The sequence below is a fragment of the Ovis aries genome, chromosome 10, assembly GCF_016772045.2.
Source record: "Ovis aries strain OAR_USU_Benz2616 breed Rambouillet chromosome 10, ARS-UI_Ramb_v3.0, whole genome shotgun sequence".
NCBI lineage: Eukaryota > Metazoa > Chordata > Mammalia > Artiodactyla > Bovidae > Ovis > Ovis aries.
The window spans coordinates 13471842-13496541 of NC_056063.1; the positions used below are offsets into that span (position 1 = coordinate 13471842).

General features: G+C 42.0%; 1 protein-coding gene across 5 annotated transcripts in view; it reads right to left on the minus strand.

Moving 5' to 3' along the window:
• The window catches only part of EPSTI1 (epithelial stromal interaction 1), a 101526-nt gene that overhangs the window by 70703 nt on the left and 6123 nt on the right, over window positions 1-24700 (minus strand). For 3 of the 5 annotated variants that reach the window (XM_060394293.1, XM_060394292.1, XM_060394294.1), the window contains exons 2-6: window positions 15339-15506; window positions 10370-10428; window positions 8476-8559; window positions 4474-4547; window positions 3577-3660 (exon numbers count right to left, since the gene is read on the minus strand). In XM_060394293.1, the coding sequence (XP_060250276.1) occupies window positions 3577-3660; window positions 4474-4547; window positions 8476-8559; window positions 10370-10428; window positions 15339-15506 (469 nt within the window). The remainder of the gene's footprint in view (window positions 1-3576; window positions 3661-4473; window positions 4548-8475; window positions 8560-10369; window positions 10429-15338; window positions 15507-24700) is intronic. The other 2 variants (XM_012184370.3, XM_042254654.1) reach the window with 1 other exon arrangement.

Sequence of the window (24700 nt, forward strand, 5' to 3'; positions counted from 1 at the left end):
AAGTCGCCTCAGTCATGTCTGACTCTTTGCAACCCCATGGACTGTAGCCTCCTGCCAGGCTCCTCTGTCCATGGGATTTTCCAGGCAAGAATACTGGAGTGGGTTGCCATGCCCTCCTCCCGGGGATCTTCCCAACCCAGGGATCAAACCTGAGTCTCTCACGTCTCCTGCATTGGCAGGCAGGTTCTTACCACTAGTGCCACCTGGGAAGTCCGGGGACCCTCCTGGGATAGGACAAAATAAAGGTCAAGGGGGTGTTAAGACCAATGGGCCAAGCTGGAAGTCCTCGGGAGGCAACAGGCTGCTTGGATTCTCCTTGGCTTGTCATTCCTGGACAGCAGCCATGTGCCTGGGGAGGAGGGTGGTGTTTTGTAGGCCGGTGTCCATGTGTGTGTCTGCTGTGCATTTCAAAGAATAAATGCTCCATAAGCACAGCCATTATCGCTTCCCTTGGCCATTTTCACACTGGCAATGTGAAGCATGCCATTTCGAGATGGCTAATGTCCATTTTTCTTTTATCTGACACAAGCTACTAAATAGGCTCACATTTAGTATGAAAGCCACAGATTTATATACAGTAGGAAAAACTAGGTCAGGGTGGCAGTCCGAGCCAATTAGCCAGAGAAATCAAGCCTGTGCAAGGGTTGGAGTGGGCGGCCCTGTCTCTCTCAAGGCAGTTTAGATGAAGGCTCCTCCAACCAGGATGTGCACGAGAAGCCCCTGGGGAGCTTGTTAAAATGCCAGCTCTGTTTCAGAAGGTCTGGGCTGGGGTTTGAGATTCTGCATTTCTTCTTTTGAAATATTTATTTCTTTGGCTGCATCGGGTCTCAGTTGCAGCATCAGGATCTTCATTGCAGTGAACACCCTCTCTAGTTATGGCACGCGGGCTCAGCTGCTCTGTGGCACATGGGGTCTTAGTTATCCTGTGTGCATGCTCAGTCACTTCAGTTGGGTCTGACTCTTTGCAGCCCCATGGACTGTAGCCCACCAAGGCTCCTCTGTCCATGGTATTCTCCAGGCAACAATACTGGAGTGGGTTCCCATGCCCTCCTCCACAGGATCTTCTCAACCCAGGTCCTGGACCCGAGTCTCCTGCATTGCAGGCAGATTCTTTACTGCTGAGCCACCAGGAAAGCCCCTTAATTATCCTACCAGGGATCAAATCTTTGTCCTGTCCATTGCAAGGCAGATTGTTAACCACTGGACCACCAGGGAAGTTCCTGCATTTCTAGTAAGTGATATGCCAAGGCTGCTGGTTCAAAAACTGCTGCGTTTTGAATGGCAAGGATCTAAACATCAACTCTCTCTCCCCATCCCTTACTCTTAGACAGATTTATACCAATAATCATTGTAGCTGTCATTTTAGAAAAGACAATTCAGTTTGGATTTTTGTAGTTAATGGCTGCTGTATATCCAGTGGTGTAGCAGAACCTAAGAAGGAGGGAATGCTGCTTTCACTCGGGGTCAAAGAAACTGTTTCGGCCACTAACATTTCTAAACAGTATACAGTTCATTATGTGAACCATGAAGAAATGAGCTATAAATGACCTGCAAGCCAGCCAGTTATGGGTATTAAATGACAACTAGGAAATGGCTTTTAGGATAAGAGTTCACAACACAGTTCTTCAGGATCTGCAAGCCTCTTAATTTGTTCCTGGTGATTATTTGATGATTTTCTGAGTTTGACCTGAAATGCAGAAAGACTATGCTATATAAAGGGAATACCTCCTTTACAATCTTGAGACTGAAGTGTAAACCTTCCTCTGAAGGAGGAAATGGGTGGCGGGGTGAGGAAATGGGTGGCGGGGTGGGGGGCGGGGGGAAGGCGTTGAACGCAAAAGAGTGGAGAGTAGAGAGGAAGTGAGAGAGAGAGGTTTCAAAAAGTCTTATTATGAGAATCTTTTCAATGAAGGTGTAATAGCTAATGACTTGGAAGTGAATTGCTGAATCAAATTGAGTAAACAAAGTGCCTATACTCTTTTTTTAATACCACCAGCGTCTCATTTCAATTCCTCGTGTATATGTCCAATCTTATCTCTACCCCAGAGCCTACATCTCTACAAGTGTAGCATTTCTATATCTACACATATTCCTGGCCTTGGGAACAGCGGAGGTGCAGCTTATAGACTCATTTTACAGGAATAGTTCAGAGAGGGGTAGGGGCCTGTCGAAGGTCACACAATACAAGAGGACACCTTCCAAGAAATATACTCTCCAGCCAGGTAAAGAGCTCCTTGGTGAAAGAAGACTCACATTCTTGTGCATTCTATAAGCCATCAGCTTTGGGCTTTGTTAACTCTAACTAGTAAAGATATCTATTGCTTGGTAACCAGGTTTAAGTTTGACCAACACCCAATCTTTAAGAGGAAGAAAATAAGACAGAGAGAAAGATAAAGAGAGATAGAGACAGCAGGAAAAAGAATGGTGTTTTCATGACATACATAAAACAGATATCATACTTGGTCACTAGTATCATCAGCCAAACTCTTGCCCCCAAACCTCCAACACTTAAAACCTGTGACAGCTTAGGACTTCACCGGGCATGGGAGAAGGAGGAGGCAGACAGAAGAACTGTACATTCTTCTTCTCTGGCGAATGAGCATCTTCAAGACACTTTCCCCCCAAGCCCCAGAAAGAAGATCAAAACTAAACACATCACTTTGAGATTTAAAATAGTTCATATCACTAATACTGAAATGCAACGCATGCTTTTTCTTTTACCAGTGAGAAAGACATGTTCATCTATTTAACATTTAGCCTGGAAAGTTCCATATTTGTGCATAAACATGATGGTGTACCACTGGCGGCCATCGTTACTAGTTGCTGTGCCTTTTGGCCAAATACTCACTACTCTTTTGATCACCCTCCCGAGGAGGTGAGAGTGTAAAGATAATGAACTCCAGACCTGGGTCTTCCCTGTTGGTCCTGTGGTTAAAACTCCATGCTTCTAACGGAGGGGGCATGAGTTTGATTCCTGTTTGGGCAACTAAGATCCCGTATGCCATGCGGTATGGCCAATAAAGAAAATAAAATTACTTAAAAAAAACAAAAAACAAAAAACAAAAAACACTAGTTCTGAGACCAGTTAGTCTGGATTTGAATCCTACTTCTTCTCTTTGGGGACTTCCCTGGTGGCTCAGAGGTTAAAGCATCTGCCTGCAATGCGGGAGACCTGGGTTTGATCCCTGGGTCAGAGATCCCCTGGAGAAAGAAATGGCAACCCACTCCAGTATTCTTGCCTGGAGAATCCCATGGACAGAGGAGCCAGGTGGGCTATGGTCCATGGGGTTGCACAGAGTCGGACACAACTGAGCGACTTCACTTTTCAGTTTTCCTCTCTTTACTGGCTGTGAGTCCTTGGGCAAGTTATCTGATCCTCTGTCCGTGGGGTCACAAAGAGTCAGATATGACTGAGCGACCGAACCGTCAGTTTCATTTGCAAACTTGGACAACAAGAATATTATACACTTCATAGGCTCTTGTGAGGATTAAACACTTTGTATGTGAACAGTGTGGGAACCTGGCACATCAGAAGCCCTAGGTAAATGTTAGCTTACCATCTTCTCCAGTTCCTACCTTCTCTCTCTGAGCTGCCCTCATTTTTTGGACTTCAGCTTCTTCAGCTTCCTTCTTGATTCTTACACATTCTTCTCTTTTTAGCTAAATTGTATTGAGATTACAGAGGACAAAAAGCAGTTACTATTTTTCCGCCCGAACCCCTGGAACACAAAATTATGATGAAAGGCAAATTACAGTATTGTTTGTGCTATAGCACACCATGATTATAGGTTGGTTCTGCAGGCTACTTAGATCACAAAAAATGGTCAAGCTATATCTGCTGCCCATGAAATTTCTCTGTGTTTCTACCTTGATGTCTGTTTCTGTCTTCCCTGGCCCCAAACCACCCTCACTGCCAGCCCAGGTTAGGGAGAAGAAAGGGCAGATAATTTTTCCTTAGTATTTAACTCAGACTTCAGGGACTTCCTTGGCAGTCCAGTGGTTAAGAGTCTGCCTTGCAGTGCAAGGGACGCGGGTTCAATCCCTGGTTGGAACTACATGCTGAATGGTACAACCAAAAAAAAAAAAAAAAAAGAACCTGAGTTCCTTGTTAAAAAAAAATCATTGGTTTTTTTTCGTGCTACTTTCATGCTTTCATGACGGGAATGTAGTAAACAAATCTGTGCTCCTGGAATCAAATATTCAAACCATAGTAGAGACTTAAACTGGGGTAGGGGTGGGAGATATTCCCTTACCAAGGTCCCACTGACTGATACATAGCTTGGGTGAGAATTCACAGTATTTATCTCTTCACTTCTCACATCTCGATTTCTTTGATTTTTGAGATTTTCTTTTGCAATTTGTTTCAAGGTTTTATGCTTTTTGGTAAAGTTACTGTGTTATTTCATGGTTATTTTGAAAGTGCTGGTACTCTAATTTCTTGCCAAATTTAAGCTAAAAGAGATGGATTCTGACCTTCTTCTGGTATTTAGATTGTATCAGTTGAAGTTGTTGTCTCCGCCTGACTTCAGCCTCTGACTGGCTTCCCCCTAAGGAAAAAAGTCACAAAGGTGAAACATGAATGTCAAACTGAAATGGCAGCCATCAGAGACTAATTAAATACATGATAAGTCTATACCACGTGTTTCTTTAACATTTTCATACCACTGGAAATAACGGCCTAACTGAAATTGAGTCCCCCTAAAACCTAGTTCCTCTGCTGAGTTTATGATTAACCTCTCCATCCAAAACATTATTCCCTTCTTTGTCCAACACCTGTTCTCCTCAAGCTTAAGGAATCTCAAAAACATGGGGGAAATTGTAACTGGGCAAGACCCCTCAGGAAGACCCCAGGATAGAACCTTCTCTCATATCCTCATATCCTCTACTTTAGCTTCTCTCTGAAGTACCTAGATAATATATAGTATCTGATGTACATTTTCCTGAGTTGTTTTATAGATGCTAAAAATGGAAGAAGGTAACTCTGTGATTACAGTATGTAGCCCCCAAGCCCACTGGAGCGTAAGGATTGATAATGTTAATCCCTGTGGTACAGTCCTAGGATCTCACCATCAACCAATCAGAATTGTGCACAATCCGATCGTATACTCTGTGATTCCCCTCCCTCACCTGGCCTTTAGAAATGCTTTCTTGAAACCCATCGGGGAGTTCAAGTTTTCTAAGCACTATTTGTCTTCAACTCCTTAGCTGATGCCTTACAATAAACACTGCACTTGACTTCAAAAAGCAGTGTCAGTAGACCAGCTGTACTGCACAGGGGCAAGCAGACCCAAATTTGACTCGGTAACTTAACCAATTTTTTTAAGTGAGACATTAAACAACAGTAATTGCATAAAAGAAAGATAAGGCTACATTCCCCCAGTAAGAGGACAATGCTATGAGGGTTTTTCAATCATGTAGGTATTCAAGTTTTTACATAGACTGAAATCACATGTGAAGGTCCATGCTAAATAAGAAATAGTGCTTCAGAAATTCTAGAACATTCTTCCTGCTAGAGTATGACCATTTCTTAACCTAATAAAGATGATAATCAATGATGTTTCTAATGTTTTTCTTCTTTTGATTCTACTGCCCTGTATTCAAGTAGCAAAGCTCCGGGAATCCTGAGAGGTCTTGCCATGAGACAAGTATACAGTCTTTATAAGCCAGTTTTTAAGTACAATGGGAATATTCAAGGTAAAATTAATGGTCAATCCATACTATTTATTGTTCTTTCTTTAGGTATTCAAGAGAAAAAATATGGATGTTAGATTATTCACCTACTCTCTCTTAAACCTATAACAACCAGGGGCCAGAAATCCTTGCAGCTTGACAATCATCTAAGAATTACTGTTTAGGGAGTTTTCAGTGTTTATGCAAGCTTGGCGTGCATATTTTAAAGATTCCTTTGAAATAATTCTCTGGTGCTTTGGTGACTAAAAGTGTCAGTTCTATGAAAGATTCACTTACACAGAAGATGCATTAAAACAATTTGCATTCATCATAGTTTTTATAATTGAACAGTTAAAGATACCATAGAGACTTCTGAGTCCCAAAAGATCTGTAATACCTGTTTGGTCCTGGCCCTAAGGAAAGAAACAGTGAGGCCTATTGAAGCTTTTATCTAATGTTACAGCTAATTTTAGTATCTCCTAGAACCATTCCAGCATTTTAAGGGGTAGAGGAATAGAGGAAGAGTTGAGAATTTTAAAAATGGAGAAAATCAGATGTCTAAGCATTTACAGGTTTTCCTTTAAAACTCATCTCAAAGTTTAATACATCCCAGAACTCTTTTCTAGTCTGTGCCCTCTTTCTCTTGACCATTCCAAGATACACCAAATACCAGAACTCCTGATCATTTTTGGTTAAAACCCCAAGACAATAGACACCAACAACTCCAAATACTCAAGGCAAGTGCTTGTCTCCCTAAGCAGGATCTGCAAGGTGGTAACTTAAAACCAGTTTGGGGAACATTAACTGGCAACTACTTTCAGCCTATAAAAGAGGTTAGCTAGGTCAAAGGGAGGTAGAAATCAGAGAAAAGATGTCTTTGTGAATTTCATCTTCTCCGAGTATGTGTTTGGGGAAGGAAGAATCTTCACATCTTCAATGTGAGTAAGAGAGATTTAATGAAAATCATTTGAAGAGCTCAAGCTGTGTCCCCAAAAGACTGAGGGACCCCTGCTTAGGAAAGACAGTGCCAGAAGGCACATGGCTGTCCTCGGCTACTCAGACTGGTCATCAAGAAGAAATGACCACAGGGCAAATGGCCTGTATTCCCAGAGTCTGTGGGAAGAGTGCACAAGTGTTTCCCACACTCCCGGTCTGGTTGTCATGAAAGAGAATGCCAATCTAAAGCCACTTTAAAAGGGACTTGCCCATGTGGACAACTCCATAGGCACAATGGAGCTCTACAAAGATAGTCTAGCTACCAGGAGCCAAAGTGAAGCCAAGTACTGCCCGCAGGAAAGTATCGTCTACATCAGGGAAAGCCAGGGGAGAGATGGATGGCGAGCAACAGGGGGGCTCTGAAGAGCTTCAAGGACCCCAGGGCTGAGATGCACAGCAAACACACCCCAAAACTTGAGGAAACTGGTATCGGTGCAAGAGAGACCATAATCTCTTCTTCTTCCTTTGACCCACAAGGATCAACAGAGAAACAGAGGAGTCAATAGAGAAAACTTCAGCCACACTCATTTCCTTTGCCAACTTTCTATCCAAAAATAAGCCCAGGCTGGGAATTCCCTGGTGGTCTACAGGTTAGGACTCTATGCTTCCACTGCAGAGGGCAGGGGTTCGATCCCCGGTGGGGAACTAGACCCCACATGCCATGCGGCGTGGCAAAAAAAGGAAAGCAGGCCCGGGCTGGAACAGGGAAGAAGCTTTAATCTCTATTAGCAATAGAGTTGTGACCAGTATTTAGGGCTGAACTTACTGAAAAGACACTGTTTTATGCCTAAAATTAGCTGGACAACTTTATTATTTGAGAAAGACCAAAAAGATCTAATTTCATCCAAAGAACATAGGAAAAGAAAAAAAAAAAAAAAACAGACCCAGATAGCTAGTGTGAGGGGGCCAGTTAGGAAAGACAGAGCTGTCCTCCAGGTTGTACCCCTCAAATGCAGCTTATTCAGCATAAAGGTGACATGAGATGAACCCTGTTCATGAAATACAGTGGGATGATAATGATAATGCTGTTGCTTGTACACAATCACCAAATGAGCTTTTTTTTAAACCGACATCTTGGAAAAGGTACTTCTTGCAAACTACTGCGAGAGTCAGTGGCCCCTGATTCTACCACATTTGTGCGAACTAAACCTGTGGGAACTGCGTGTCCAGCCCTTGAAGCTCCCAGCTGCTGCTGGCAGAGAGATGTGAATGCTTCGCATGAGAGGACTTCCCTGGTGAGTGAGTCAAACGCCGGGCAGAGGCAGCCCAGGCAATTTATCACACTGCCCTGTGCTCCAGAGGCCCCAAAGTCTCTATTTGCAAACGAAAACACAGATGATATTATTTGTGTACCTACCCTGTGTCCCCAGCCCACTGACATCTTACTGTCGGAATTGACCCTCCAATTTTTCCTCCCATAACCAGTTAACTGCCATGATTAATATGCATGTGATACCACTAATCAGGATGAGAGTAAAAGCTATGACGGGGCATATGCAATGCCCTAGGTAAGGTTTCTTCAGAGCTGATCAACTGAGAGGCTGTAAATTATTTGGCAATTAAGCCATCGTCTTATTCCCCCATAACTGTGGCATCATCTGTTTGCTACTTGCAGAGTCAGAAACAACAGTCTACCTGCATGCTTTTGACTTTAAATATATGTTTTGACTTTAAATGCTTTCCATTCCAAGCAGCACAATGACCCAACGACCTATAACGGACATCGAAAGACAGATGTGGGCAAGATGCTAAGCGACTCGTTGGGCGGCCCTGTCCTCCTGCATTCAAGCAGCTGGCCTGCTGGCTTACCGAGCGTCATGGGCGGTAGGGTAATGGACTTCACCCTTTGTTGTTCCTTCCACCTTTCCAGCTCCTCCAGCTCTTTCGCAGCCACTAAGTCAGGTGAGAAATATTAAATCATCAATTATCAGAGTGTGAAAAGGAAACTGCTCCCTTGAGATGGACATTTAACTACATGCAGGCATGAATGGGCGAGATATCTCAGAAAGGAAGCCACCACCCAGTCCTAATCCCTTGGGGTTACCCTAAGGCACTTTCTCTCCAAGAGTTGGCACAGAAGTACAAATGTGAAAACAACGTGAACTCCTGCTACATAAAGAAGTTTAGTTCTTCCTCCCATCCTGGCATTTTTCAAACCCTACATCATTTAATCCTGGAGAAGGAAATGGCAACCCACTCCAGTATTCTTGCCCAGAGAATTCCATGGACAGAGGAGCCTGGCAGGCCATGGTCCATAGGGTTGCCGCGAGTTGGACATGACTGAAGCGACTAAGTGCACATCATTTCATGTTTAAAGTTTCCTATAGGGTGTATACAAAACATTCATGTGGCAATAAGAACTTTGCACACACAGTAAACATAACCCCCCATAGAATTCTGATGCCTGTATCTGCTGCATTTTAAATATTCCCCAAGATTACTGTAACCGTGAGGAATGAGAGCTCTCCAATTCCTACTACCTGGGCCCGCTGAGCTGAGCCTACTCCCAGTGGAGCAGGGCCCAATTCCCCAAGTATACACTGACTGGCAGCAGGGGGCGCCAGAGATACTAGTTCTGTTTTTTCCGAGGTATCTCATGAGACGTGATTGTTTCAAACATCCATTTATATTTTTTAATTATTAGAGGGGGAAAAAAAAAACTTCTGAAACATCTCAAAAATCCAGACCACACTGAAGCTTAAATTCCTGTTAACCATTTAAATAAAAAACGTGTAAGATGCCAGAATCTTTGGGATTGCATTGGTCAACTGCAGGCGGTACCCACAGTCGCCATGTCTGCGCAACTGTGACTGTCATATTCTGCACAGACTCAGATCTGCCACCCAGGAGGCTACTTGTCCAGTGGAGACCGTTAGAGAGCTGCCTTCCTGTTGTGTCCTTATGTTCATCAATCAGTACAAAATCAAATTTCCTAGTAAGATCAGGAATGGAGAGCACAAGATCTCAGTGCTAGCCCTGCAACTGACTTGAATAAGCCTCAGAAACTTCTTTGTGAATGAAATGAACTTCAGTTCTCCTCCTAACTCGAAAATACTAATGCTGTCTCTTTAAACAGCAGCGCTTATTTTACCGCAACATTAACACGACATTAATCATGTTGTATGTCCGCTAGGTACAAGGAGCACAAAAACAAGCAAGATGTAGCCCTGCCCTCAAAGAGCTTATAATCCAGAGAAGGAAAGTGAAGTCACCAATAAAAACAGCCGAGGTTAGACTCTGTTGGTTACAAAATTACAGGAGCACAGAAACTAAAGAAAAATTCCATTAAGAAGGAATGGGAGAGTTCCAAGAAAAAGAAAGATTATCTTATAATCTATTTCATGTATCACTTGTCCCTTTCAAAAGTGTCCCTAGTCCTGTAAAGATATCTGAAGTGAGTCCAATTTTGCAGGCACTTGATAGGTCTGTTGGCAATAGGTGTGAAATTGTTTAACTGCAACAGAAACCTCAGATTTATGATTGTGCCATGAGTTCTGCTATTAGCATAGAGAAAGAAATTTAGAAGCATAAACAATAAAATAGTTTTAAAAGGTATAATTAAAACTGCCAAAACTTAAAAAGGAAAAAATGAGCTCCAGTGAGTCTATCCAGATCAGAAACTAAAAATTCTTCAGACCAATGCAAGCCAGTTCTACTCTGTAAGAAAATGAGCAGTATTTTGAGTGTTAAATAATATACGTACTCTGTTGTATCTCATTTCTTCGTTTTTCATTTGGTGCTATCAAGGTATATGCACCTGTGCTAGAAAGAAGAGAAAAAAATCAATTATCAGGAGAAATTATTTTTTTTAATATTTATTTGGCTGCATCAGAACTTAGTTGCAGCATGTGGGATCTAGTTCCCTGATCAGGGATCAAACCCAGGCTCCCTGCATTGGGAGCACAGAGTCTTAGCCACTGGACCACCAGGGAAGTCCCCATGAGAAATTATTAATGCATATAAACCACCAGATATTCTTTCCGATAATGTACTGTATTTATGATCATCACCATCAAATAGGTACTATGAAAGATAATCTTCCTCTAAAGACCAGAGTGTGTTCTCCAGGAGCTTACAATCTAGTTGTCCAAGTAAAACAAGAACACATGGCCCAATATGGAAATACAGAGCAGCTGGTGAAGCCTGACTCGTGAGTACTTCCCCATTAGCTCTCAGTAAACCATAGGGTCCACTGTTCCGCCCGGTGGCCCTCACGGGCACATCCACTTGAGATGACTGGCGTTCTCCCACGTCACCCACACTGGGAATACAGAACACACTCCTTTCTCGTTGCAGCAAACTGGGTGGAGGGGCCATTTGCAATGCAGACACCTCTTCTTAATGACCCATTTGAGTGGCCAGATGGCCACAGTCTTGGGTTTTGGGGCTTTGACTTCCAGGCAGGGGTCCACTGGGCCCCTCATTCTCCTGGGGACACAGGTTGAGCATAATCAGGAGCTCAGAGAAGCAAAGAGTCACTTCAGTTCACTGGGCACAGGATGAGCAGGTGGGGAGGGAGTGGGAATTAGGGGAAACTTCATTTAGGCAAAAATATTCAACACTGAGATACAAGAAGTTGTTCAAATATTGTGAGCTTTTGCAGGCAGAAACTCTGCTTGATTGATCTGTATATGCCCAGCCCCTGGCACAAAGTAGCTGCTTGATGAATGTGGACTGAATTGAAATGATACCACACACCCCAGTCTGCGAGTCTGTGCTGCAGTAGCTCTTCTTTGTCATGATGCGTGTAATCCCACAAAAGTATGACTACTTCATACAGCAAAAATATAACACGGCAACTGACTGCAGCATACATATGGGTACCGTGTGAGGGGAAATGTTATGGATAAGTACCATCAGCTTATAAATGTCGGCCTTTAAAAAAAAAAAAAATCCCAGATACTCTTAGAAGTCTCTGTCCAACACAGACAGACCGTACCGTTTCAAAGGATAAATTAGCAAAGATTGAACAGCAGAGGCCAAAAGTGCTGATTAACCGAAGCTGTTTCTTCCTTATCTCATTATTTTCCTAGCAGTGAGCCTTCAGCCAGCTTCAAACTGAGCTTTAATTTTAGACTGGTACATGGGAGGTGTGTAACCCCCTCTGCATGCAAATGTGGCTGCTGGATGCCCAACTACCTAATGGATATCAACAGACGTTGCCTGTGTAGCCTCACATACGTACAACGTGATGAATACAAAATTAGGAGGCTGCCGCTGGAAATTAATCCCTTGTCCATTGCATATTTTTTGTTCACCCTCAGAAAGGTTTTTCACTTCTCAAGTGCCCACACTTGACAGAAGCTTGGGAGCTGCAGTTCTGTGGGTCATACCTGCAGACTTGAATATGATGCAACAGTGAGCCATTCTGCAGGGCCTTAAAGATGAAACATGAGGTGCTGGATTTAAATGCCAAGGAAGAAATGACTGCAGAAGCCTCAAGGTCCCCTCACATTGTGGTTTGGAGCTTCTCAACATACCAAGGGTTTGACTACACTGCAAATCAGTAGTTCTTAAACTTTAGCATGTATTGGAATCACCTGGAGGGTTTATAAAATGTTGAGTTTCTGATTCAACCGGTATGTGGGGGAGGGAGAAGCCTATAACTTGCCTTTTTAACAATTCCCAGATGATGATGATGTTCTGGATCTGGGGACCACACTTTGAGAAGCGGGGATGTAATCAACCAAGCTGTCTTCAAATACTTGGACTAAAAGGGAATTGTGCAGGCATGCTCAGTCGCTCAGTTGTGTCTGACTCTGCGACCCTATGGACTGTGGCCCACCAGGCTCCTCTCTCTCTGTGAAATTTCCTAGGCAAGAATACTGGAGTGGGTTGCCATTTCTTCCTCCAGGGGATCTTCCTGACCCAGGGGTTGAAATCACGTCTCCTGAAGCTCTTGCATTGGCAGGCAGATTCTTTACCAAACTAAGCCACCTGGGAAGCCCCAAAAGGGAATTGAAGGATTCACAAATATTGATAAAGATGTAAAGGTTAAATCATATGCCAAAAATCATAAGGTTTTTTTAAGCAATTGTGTTGAGACTCAAACCTAGCACTTTTGACTAAAACCAGGGTGGGTGTCTGGAGCTAAATATTCATCTCAAAGTAGAAAATATAAAATATGACTGTCCTTAACTTCAGTCTCTTGATAGACTTCCAAACAAAGGAAATAAATGTAACTGAGCACCCACTATGGTCTTGTGTGTTAGAGGCTTATGAGGAGAGAAGAGAGAGAGCAAAAAAAAAAACCAGATACAACCCCTTTAACAGAGCTTACACCTGCCAGTGCAGGAGACTTAGACTCTGGTTTGATCCCTGGATCAGGAAGATCCCCTGGAGAAGGAAATGGCAGCTCACTCCGGTATTCTTGCCTGGAGAATCCCAAGGACAGAGGAGCCTGGAGGGCTACAGTCCATGGGATCATAAAGAGTTGGACACAATTGAGTGATTGAGCATGCACACTTAGGAACAATTCATGAAACCATCAGAGCAGACCACAAGGATGTTTGCTAAGAGAAGCTTCATAGAGAATTTTCCAAATTCCATGAATCTCTCTTATGAAATTTTCAGGAAAGGTTTGAAAAGAAAAAAAAAAACAGTTTGTAAAAGATTTTATTCTACAATATCTAATCTAATTAAGTATGACAACATCACACTAGAATCTTTAGTTTTAGCATTAAATAGGACTATGGTCAATCTAAGGCCAACATAGGTAGCTGACAAGTACCCAGACTCAGAACAGGGCCATGAGAAAAGAATTCTCTAGCCTTGAAATCAGAGGCTTTTAACTGAAAACATTTAAACATAACCCTGGGCTCAAGGACAGTGGTCCCAGTAATAAATGTTTTATGTTAAAGAATTCCTTAGCAACCTTCTTAGCAGTATTTTATTGCCTGAAAATGTCAAAGCTGAAACATAATATTCAGAAGAAAGCACTGGCCAAGTAATGAAGCCTCTATCCCTCTTCCTTCCTGTAGGAAGAGGTGCTTAAGTTTAAGGATTGGCTTTCTATTCTTTACTATCCCGTGGCACAGCCTAATGCCTGGGTAGACACAAATATTCATCCCTGCTCTCTTGGCTTTTCCTTGACATGAATAACAAGTATAACTTATTCATGTTTTCAGCCGATTAGTTTCCACCCACAGCAAGGGCCTCTGCTGGGTTAACCTCCATGTCATCCCTTTCAACAGCCTGACTCTCAAAGCTGCTGATGGAGACAAGCCCAGCCTAACTATATTTAGTATTCCAGTCATTTCCTGATTAAGCCACATTCAAAAGCCACTGAAATAAATGTATATCTTTGAAAATGAGTTTCCTTAATTACCTCATTGAAATTTAATGAAACATCGCCATTTGTAAGATTATTCTCACTTTCCAACAGCCCACATCCATGAGATATACTAAGGGAGAACGTATAAAGATTAGCATGTGACAAGGGAAAAATGTTTTTCTGTACCATTATATAAATATATATATTTAAGAATTCTTTGCCTTGTGAGCTCTCTCCTAAGCTACACCACTGCCTCTCTTGTGCACAGTCTTGCATGCTTTTAATAAGGTCTCATCAATAAGCACTCTATGAAACAATGTTTTGTTGAAGTTATGAAGAATATCTTGGCTGGATAAAAGTATTACATAAATATATCCCCTGGTGTGTATAAACCACAGCAGATGTAATTTAAATTTCTAATTAGGAACAACACCGATTTGACTGAAAAAGGAATGTAGTCACAAGCAAAAATTCAGAAAGAGATTACATTACAAACAGATAAAGCAGAATAGTAGATACAAAGTTTACTGTCCTATAAAAAGTTGGCTTGAGGTTTTCATAGTTCAAGAAAATCTTACCTTTGGGGGAAACTGAAACAACAAAAATTGTTTTGGTTCATCAAACATAGTGGATAGGGTTTCCCTGGTGGCTCAGTGGTAAGTAATCCACCTGCCAATGTGGAAGACACAGGTTTGATCCCTGGTCCAGGAAGATCCCACATGCCTCGGAGCAACTAAGTCCATGAGCTGCAACTACGGAAGCCTGTGGATCCAGAGCCCAGCGAGAGAAGCCCTGACAACAAGAAGCCCATGCACCGCAACTAGAGAAAAGGCCCGCACAACAACAAAGACCCAGCACGGCCAAAAAGAAATAAATAAAACTTTACAAAGGCACTGGATATTTAATTTCTAGATATGGTTTTCCATATTGGTTTTTAAAACATGGTTTTCGGCACAGGACTCAAGCATATGTTTTTAACCAATGTGAGTCAACTTATAGGGCACTTGGATTTTCAAGAGTTCTTCTGTAAAGAGACCATATCCCTAAGTTAAAAAAAAAAAAAAAGACAAGATCAGGCTGAGTAAATTATCCTTGACCCCTAGCCTGTCACACCAGCCCTGACCCATATTCCACATCCATGGTGTGGAAGGATGAGTGAGTTCTCTTTAGTCTCAGAGTCTGAAGAGCCCAGGACTTTGTCTGCACACCCAAGAGGCTGACGTGAGGCTGGTTAGTTCTCTCATAGCTTCTGATGGCTCCAGTACTCTTGCCTGGAAAATCCCATGGTCAGGGAGCCTGGTAGGCTGCAGTCCATGAGGTCGCTAAGAGTTGGGCACGACTGAGTGACTTCACTTTCACTTTTAACCTTCATGCATTGGAGAAGGAAATGGCAACCCACTCCAGTGTTCTTGCCTGGAGACTCCCAGGAACAGAGGAGCCTGGTAGGAGGCCGTCTATGGGGTCGCACAGAGTCGGACATGACTGAAGCGACTTAGCAGTAGCAGCAGCAACAGCAGCAGCAGCAGCAGCTTCTGATGGAGGGCTGAACAGATGTCCAGAAGGCTGGCTGCATAGACACCCAGAGAGAAAAGATAAGAGACCATCAGGACACCAGGGCCTTTGTTCATAATACACCTTTATGGAAAATAGAAAGAGGGACACACACACGTATCTCCATCCAGGATCCTCATGTAGACCCACAAGAGGTGGGTAAACTGAAGCAAATCAGAAAAAAGTGCCCCTTCTGTCAGGCAGAGGTAATCCCACCTGATTAGGGCACATGATTTGGTATGTACTCCAGCTTCAAATTACTATCTTATCCAGATACTCATATAGCAGAAAGCTGAAATATATGATGCTTCTTCACTTAAAACACACATAATATTATAGAGACTCGCCGTCTTTAAGAGACCAAAAACCAGTGATGGAAGTAGAGATGAGGACGAACTGGTAAGAATACTTGCAAATGTTTTAAGTTGTTTCCTCAGGAAAAACTATAAGAAACTCACATTTTCAGAATACAGAGATGTCAGATCTGGGATGTGACTGGAGCCTACATATAAGCAAATCTTTGCCTAACAGGCTATTACTACGTCATGGATGCTGGCAGAAGACAAGACTCCTGAGTCAGAGCCAAAGGACTCTATTACTCACGGCACAGCATCAGCATCAGCATATTTATGTCTGGTCTCTCTCTTTTCAGGTTAACATGATGGATGTTGCACACACAAAGTGTTTGCATTGCAGCCGAGGAACACTGAATTGTGGAATCCACCATTTTTAAAGCAGGTAGTAAGCAAGCCTGGTCTTTTCTCTGGGGAGAATGTACCTCATCTCTCAAGGTTCCCAGATACATAACAACCCTGAGAGATAGTCCAGGTTAACGAGTAGTCTGGTATGCAATCTTGGCACCTAGCAAGACATCTAGTATGCAAGAAACCCAAGGAGGACTATCTTTTCCAACAAAAGAATATTTAAGAATGACTTAGTGATAAAAAATGGCATCTGCATAAAAAACCCTTATCAGATTGTTATATACTTTCTCTGATTATTATTATCATCACCATCATCATTATCATTAGACTAAGATCTGATTATGTCTCCCTAATCAGGTCTGAAGTATTGCTCATCCGGGTCATCTATAACCCGGTCATCTATAACTCCTATAAAGGAGAAAACTAGAGATGCAAGATATAAGGTATTTATATCTAAATATCTGCATAGAATATTTAAAAATGAAATTCATCCTGATTTTGAAATAAATTATACTCATATAAGAAAAAGGAGAAAATTATCTTTAAGACATTTAAAAGTCACTTATAACCCTACTCTTCAGAGATCTCAATGACAGTTTTATTTGGGTGAATTTCAGTTTAATCTATATTCCATACGTATTACACAGATGTAGTCATATCTTAAGTCCAATTTTATATGTTGCTTTCACTTGTGTTTTTTCCAATTATGCACATAAGAAGCTTCATATTAAATGGTTACATAATATTTCACAACATCAATGCATCATTGATATAACCACTCACTTAACCATTTCAGTTATTTCAGCTGTTCACTATTATAATCCTGCAGGATGTACCAAGCATAAAACAAAGATTGCACAGAACATCATCCAGAAGAAAACCCTTAATAGTTCTCTAAAATCAATACTCTGAACAGTAATGTGGACTACATTTAAATTTTTCTTCCTTAGATACCCCATTTGCATTTTCCAAAGTTCCTGCAATAGTTTGATCACATAATTGATTTCTGCTCATATGCTTGACTCTCCTCAATGCCTAAACCAGACAATATGCTGGCCTACCTACCCATTCATTCTCACCACCTCCTTACTGAAAGCACTCCCGTATTATTCAGGTTAACAATGTGCCCAGTAAAGACTATAGTCTCCAACCTTCTTTATAGTCAAACATGATGTGTGATTGTTTAGAGATAAACAAACTGAGATATAAGGGGAAGCCATTGAGAAGGATTGCAGAAGGCAATGGCATCCCACTCCAGTCCTCTTGCCTGGAAACCCCTATGGACGGAGGAGCCTGGTAGGCTGCAGTCCATGGGGTTGCTAAGAGTCGATCACGACTGAGCAACTTCACTTTCGCTTTTCACTTTCATGCATTGAAGAAGGAAATGGTAATCCACTCCAGTGTTCTTGCCTGGAGAATCCCAGGGACGGGGGAGCCTGGTGGGCTGCCGTCTAAGGGGTCACACAGAGTCGGACACGACTGAGACGACTTAGCAGCAGCAGCAGCATTGAGAAGGATTTCTAGGAAAGCTCCATTAAATGAAGACAGACAGATGGACAGGAAAGGTATTTTGTTGCCTTCCCCCCTTCCTGGATGGTTGAAGTGGTAGCTGGTACTCAAGCAACCATCTTGGTCAGTGAGGCAACTTGGATATAGATGACATGCCTCAGAAATAGCAGAGCAGAAAGAGGTAATCTGGTGCCCTGTAACTGTAAAACCACCACACTAGTGGTAATCTATTGCCAAATTGCCTGGCTTTGAACCCTAATTCTGTTACTTCCTAGCTATAACTTTGAGCAAATTGCCTAGTTTTTCTATTATTTCACCTGTAACATGGGGATAACAAATATCCATCTCTTAGAGTATAAAGTGTTTAGAATAAAGCTAGGAAATAACAAAAGTTCCATTAAGGTTGCCTGTTATTTGTCCTATTATCAGACCTAGACTACTCACCTTCAGAATTATTCTACAGGAGAGAAACAAAGCCATCAATGCTTAAGACACCTATTTAGAGATATCTATTTTATGTCATTATAATAATTATATATAAGACATTATTTTTCTCACCTTCAGTTGGCAGTAGAAATTGAAAGGCATAATGGCTCTAAGACTTTCTACTTGGCATAAAAAGTGAAAAAGCACAACCTACACTTTAAAGAGTTCCTTACATCAACAGCTTGTTTATTTCTGAGGTTCTGAATTGCAAGGGATTTTTCCTTTCTATATTAGTTTAGTAATGTTTAGGTTTTTGTTCTGGGGTCAAGGTGGGGGTGGGGGGTTGGTCTTTTTTTTCTGGCTGTACCACATAGCTTGTGGGATCTGAGTTCCAGGATCAGGAACTGAACCTGGGACACAGCAGTGAAAGTGCTCAGTCCTAACCACTGGACTGTCTGGGAATTCCTGATGTAGTTTAGATTTTTATAACAAGTAGATATAACTTCACTTTTCCAGCCATGAAAAAAATATTCCAAGGATTTTAAATGAGAAAATATTTAAAGATTTCTTAAAGCAGGGGTTCAAATTTTCTTACAAGCCTAGGTAGCCCAGGATTTTTGCTTTCACTGGTTCCCCAGTAAAACAAACACTGGGCAATACTAGCCCTTGAGTTTTAAAGATGGCAAATGTCTTCAGCTTTTGTCAGTTCAGTTCAGTTGCTCAGTCGTGTCCAGCTCTTTGCAGCCGCATGGACTGCAGCACACCAGGCCTCCCCGTCCATCAACAACTCCTGGAGTTTATTCAGACTCATGTCCATTGAGTTGGTGATGCCATTCAACCATCTCATCCTCTGTCATCCCCTCTCCTCCTGCCTTCAGTCTTGCTCAGCATCAGGGTCTTTTCAAATGAGTCAGGTCTTCACATCAGGTGGCCAAAGTATTAAGAGTTTCAGGTTCAGCATCAGTCCTTGCAATGAATATTCAGGACTGATTTCCTTTAGGATGGACTGGTTGGCTCTCCTTGCAGTCCAAGGGACTCTCAAGAGTCTTTTCCAACACCACAGTTCAAAAGATCATTTCTTTGGATCTCAGCTTTCTTTATATTCCAACTCTCACATCCATACCTGACCACTGGAAAAACCATAGCCTTGATTAGATGGACCTTTGTTGGCAAACTAACGTCTCTGCTTTATAATATGCTGTCTAGATCGGTCATAACTTGTCTTCCAAGGAGCAAGCGTATTTTAATTTCATGGCTGCAGTCACCATCTGCAGTGATTTTGGAGCCCCCCAAAATAAGTCTGTCACTGTTTCCACTGTTCCCCATCTATTTGCCATGAAGTGACAGGACCAGATGCCATGATCTTAGCTTTCTGAATATTGAGCTTTAAGCCAACTTTTTCACTCTCCTCTTTCACTTTCATCAAGAGGTTCTTGATGTTCTTCTTCACTTTCTGCCATGAGGGTGATGTCATCTGCATATCTGAGGTTATTGATATTTCTCCCAGAAATCTTGATTCCAGCTTGTGCTTCCTCCAGCCCAGCATTTCTCATGATGCACTCTGCATATAAGTTAAATAAGCAGGGTGACAATATACAGCCTTGACATACTCCTTTCCTGATTTGAAACCAGTCTGTTGTTCCATTTCCAGTTCTAACTGTTGATTCTTGACCTGCATACAGATTTCTCAAGAGGCAGGTCAGGTGGTCTGGTATTTCCATCTCTTTCAGAATTTTCCACAGTTTGTTGTGGTCCACACAGTCAAAAGCTTTGACATAGTCAATAAAGCAGAAATAGATGTTTTTCTGGAACTCTCTTGCTTTTTCTATGATCCAGCAGATGTTGGCAATTTGATCTCTGGTTCCTCTGCCTTTTCTAAAACCAGCTTGAACATCTGGAAGTTCATGGTTCATGTACTGTTGAAGCCTGGCTTTGAGAATTTTGAGCTTTACTAGCGTGTGAGATGAGTGCAATTGTGTGGTAGTTTGAGCATTCTTTGGCATTGCCCTTCTTTGGGGTTGGAATGAAAACTGACCTTTTCCAGTCCTGTGGCCACTGCTGAGTTTTCCAAATTTGCTGGCATATTGAGTGCAGCACTTTCACAGCATCATCTTCCAGGATTTGAAACAGTTCAACTGGAATTCCATCACCTCCACTAGCTTTGTTCATAGTGATGTTTTCTAAGGCCGACTTGACTTCGCATTTCAGGATGTTTGGTTCTAGGTGAGTGATCACATCATCGCGATTATCTGGGTCATGAAGATTTTTTTTTGTATAGTTCTGTGTATTCTTGCCACTTCTTCTTAATATATTCTGCGTCTGTTAGGTTCATACCATTTCTGTCCTTTATTATGCCCATCTTTGCATCAAATGTTCCCTTGACATCTCTAATTTTCTTGAAGAGATCTCTAGTCTTTCCTATTCTGTTGTTTTCCTCTATTTCTTTGCATTGATTGCTGAGGAAGGCTTTCTTATCTCTCCTTGCTAGTCTTTGGAACTCTGCATTCAAATGGGTATATCTTTCCTTTTCTTGTTTGCCTTTCACTTCTCTTCTTTTCACAGCTATTTGTAAGGAGTCCTCAGACAGCCATTTTGCCTTTTTGCATTTCTTTTCCTTGGGGATAGTCTTGATCCCTGCCTCTTGTACAATGTCACGAACCTCCATCCATAGTTCTTCAGGCAGTCTGTCTATGAGATCTAATCCCTTGAATCTATTGGTCACTTTCACTGTATAATCATAAGAGATTTTATTTAGGTCATACCTGAATGGTCAGTTTTTGTTCCGGACTTTAATAAATTGCCTTTTAAGTGTTTATGGGGGGGGTGGGGGTGGGGCAGGGATGGTTACCAACATTACAGAACAAAGGAACCATCATTGGCTGATTCTCTGATATAGAACAGACCCTTCAAATACAGTCTTCTCCCTTTGATTTTTTTTTTCCTGTTAAGCTTTTGTTTCAGATTCAAATGCATTCTGAATAGATGCAATTAACCTTAACAATATGTATAACCTTACAACACTCTGCTGACTTTGAAGTAAGTAACCTTACTGTGTAATTGAACTAAGTTTCTTTTTTTCTCTCCTCATTTCTGCTATGCTTCTACTGATTATTACAGGTATTATGTGTGTGCAGGCTTTCATCATACTGCTGATTTATTGTTCCACTGTTTCAGCTGTCAAAAGACTTTCTGAGACATTCCCACTCATTTTTGATATTATATTTGAACAAAAATGATTGCTCCCCAAGACCTGGCAGAATGCAAATACATATCATACTGAGGAGTATAGTCTAGTGCAGAAAAGTTGGAAATTCATCCTAAATCAGACCATAATTCCTCCCCTCCTGTATAAACAGGAAGGTAAATTTGACCTAATCAAACCAAAGTGTCTTTTCTTTCCATCCACTCAAATAATCTCATCTGCCATGCACAGAACAAAGCTTTGCTTTTCACTCTGTGGATGATAACCCACTAGTGGACCATGAAATCAATTTAATGGGTTTATTTTTAATGAATTAGAATAGAAAATGTCAAAGTACATCACATGTAGTAAGGGTAAGAATTATTTTCTGAAATTTTTTTTCAATTATCTACAAACTCACATATCCCATACATGTACTAGGTCATGAATGTCAAATGCATGGCTAACCTTAGGCTATGGTCAGAAGTCTGAAAGCTTGCTGGAAGGCAGCAGGTAGTTTAGGTTGCTCAGAAACTGTGACCATGAGAAAACTGTTCTAATGCAAGCCAACCAAGCTGCCGGGAGGAAGGCAGCAGAAAGCAGAGCATCCCCACAGCAAGTTTGCTCTAATTACCTCTCTATGCACATCATGTGAAAGCTGGAAATAAATGTCAACTGCTGATTCTATGTAGTACCACTCTCTTTAGCCTATAGAAATTCTATTTTCTTATGTGAATAGAGGACCATTGATAGGAAATTCATGAGTTGCACGGTCATTCCCTCCTTCAGCTCCATCACATTCAGGATCCAGACTCTGGTAGACAGATTCAGGTTTGACTGCTGGTTCTGTGACTTAAAAAGCCATGAGACCTTAGGAAATCATATACTCTCTCAAGATTCAGTTTCTTCAACTAAAATGGGGCAAAGTGTTCATTGTGAAGAGAAAAATGAATTATATGATGTGGGTGGCACAGCATTACAAGTTTGAGACATCAGAGTTCGAGCTATTGATTGTTATTTTGGTTTTCAGTCCCTCAGAGTACCCAATCTAACTATTCTAGATCACAATTAATTTCCTTTCCAGTACCACAGGGTTGCGATGCTTTCTCACATTTCTCCTGTCTAAAATCAGTCAAATAGCAGAGCTCAACTGATTAGTTTCGTAGTAGAATCCAGTCATCACTGAGACACCTACCCAGCTCATTGAGTTGTATAATTATCATTGAGTTAAATACTATCTGTTGTTTCACAGACTTTCTGAATGCTTATGAGCCCTTCCTGGAGATTGAGTTAAATAGTACCCTAATGAATAGCTACCCTTACTGAGCCATCAAGAAGATTACTCATTAGAATCAATCATAGATTTTCTCTTCCTGTGTACCATTATCTCAGAGCACTAAAAGGAACTCTGGCATTATTCGGTCCTCCATCTCCAGGGAAAAGTAACAGCCTGATGCTTCCATGCCATTTAACATCTACAGGCTAACAGCCTGATGCTCTCATGCCATTTAACATCTACAGGCAAAAGCGTATTTTCTCACAGTCATAACAGGAGACAGAAGAGAAATCTGGGCCATTCACAGTGAGGAAATAGTAAAAGCAGTTCCTACAGGTGTCATAAGTTTGTAAAAACTTGCATTTCATTTAAGACTATTTTATGTGACTAGTTCGGAGTCAAATAAGCTGAATCAAGAATGACTCAAGTTTTTTGCATGGTCTGTTTTAGGCGTAAATTATATATCAGGATTAAGAGTATACTCAACAATGATTAAATAGTGATGTTTATAAAAATGGGACCAATGCTATAACTTAATGACTATGCTATCATTTAGCCCATCTTATATTTCACCTTACATTTACAAAATGTTTAATATTAATATAATACCGTGTTCTCTAAGAGAGAAAAATCAGGAATTGGTCATTAATCAGTGGGCTTACCAAGCCATTCTTTATTCTCCCTTCACTCTCCCTTGAGATTTTGTGGATGAAGAAGAAAAGAAGTATTAATTACTGGGGTTACTTTCATCCCTGGAGCACAAGAAGCTGGAGAAAGCATCGAGGTTGGAGTAAGAAATTAGAGAATGTCCCCTGAGCCCCAAAGAAGCAAATAAAGGAAAGGAGAGGTTTCCCACAGAACCCAGGGCACCCCCACAGCCACGGTGTCTCAGCTGCTATGGTTGGGAGCAGGATGGATCTTAAAGGCTGAGTCTTAAAGGTTTGGGTCCTCCAAGGAGCAGCCATCACGACGAGGTTAGACAAACAAGAGATCTGCTGAGAGGAAGACGTGTGAAGGATAAAGGGAGCAAGCAGGAGTAGGCAGGGAAAGCCTTCAGAACGTGAGCAGGTCTGAGTCCTGTGAAAGGAGAGAGGGAAGGAGGATAGTAGGAAGAGCCTTGGATAGGTATACAGTTCTGAGAAAATCTTGGGTAGGTCCATGGGGAGTCTTCTGGCAAAAGCTGCCCCATAGAGAAGTCCCACACTGGGATGCTCAGCCCGCTGGTGGCAAGAGGGCAGAATAAATGTGCTCTCAGAGCAAAGGGTACAGTGGAGTCAAGGAATGGCCGCTAGAGCTGTCAGTTGGCTATGCTCCCCGCTTTAAGTTGTCGTGAAGATCTGAATAGCAGGCTGCCCTGGCTGCCACAGAGGCTATTTAAACAATGCTGGTATAATGAGGTTTAAGTATTCGATCACTGTCCCCGGTTCCTGGCTCAGAGCTCCTTAAAATCCTTGGAATTCTAAGTTAGAAGGGTATTAATCATATGTTAAAGTAATGATTCCTGGTGGGGGCCCTAGATAGCTTCAGGATTGGAGATGTTTTCCATGAAAACAACCACCACCACAACAACACCCTGTGATCAGAGGGTTAGAACTTTGAGGTCTACTCCTTCCCCAGCTCTGAGGAGGGGAGAGGGGCTGGAGATTGAGTTCAGTCACCAATGGCCAATAGTTTAATCCGTTATGCTTATATGATTAAAGCCTTAATAAACATCCTCAGACAGTGAGTTTAGGGCACTTCCAAGTTAGTGAACACATCTAGGTGCTAGGAGGGTGACCCCCCGAGAAAGGGTGTGCAGCGCCCATCCCCATGTCTTCCATTTGGGAGTTCCAGTGCTGCATCCCTTATAATAAAGCTGTAATTGTAAGCACAGAAGTTTCCATGAGTGCTGGGAGTCATTCTAGTGAACTGTTAAACCTGGGCATAGGGGAGATCATGGGAAACAGCCAAATTTGTAGTCAGAAATGTGGGCAGCCTGCAGTCCCCCTTATTGGCTTACTCCTAAAGTGGGGGCACATTTGTGGGACTGAGCCCCTAACTTGTGGAATGAATGAATGAATGAAGTCACTCAGTCATGTCCGACTCTTTGCGACGCCATGGACTGTAGCCTATCA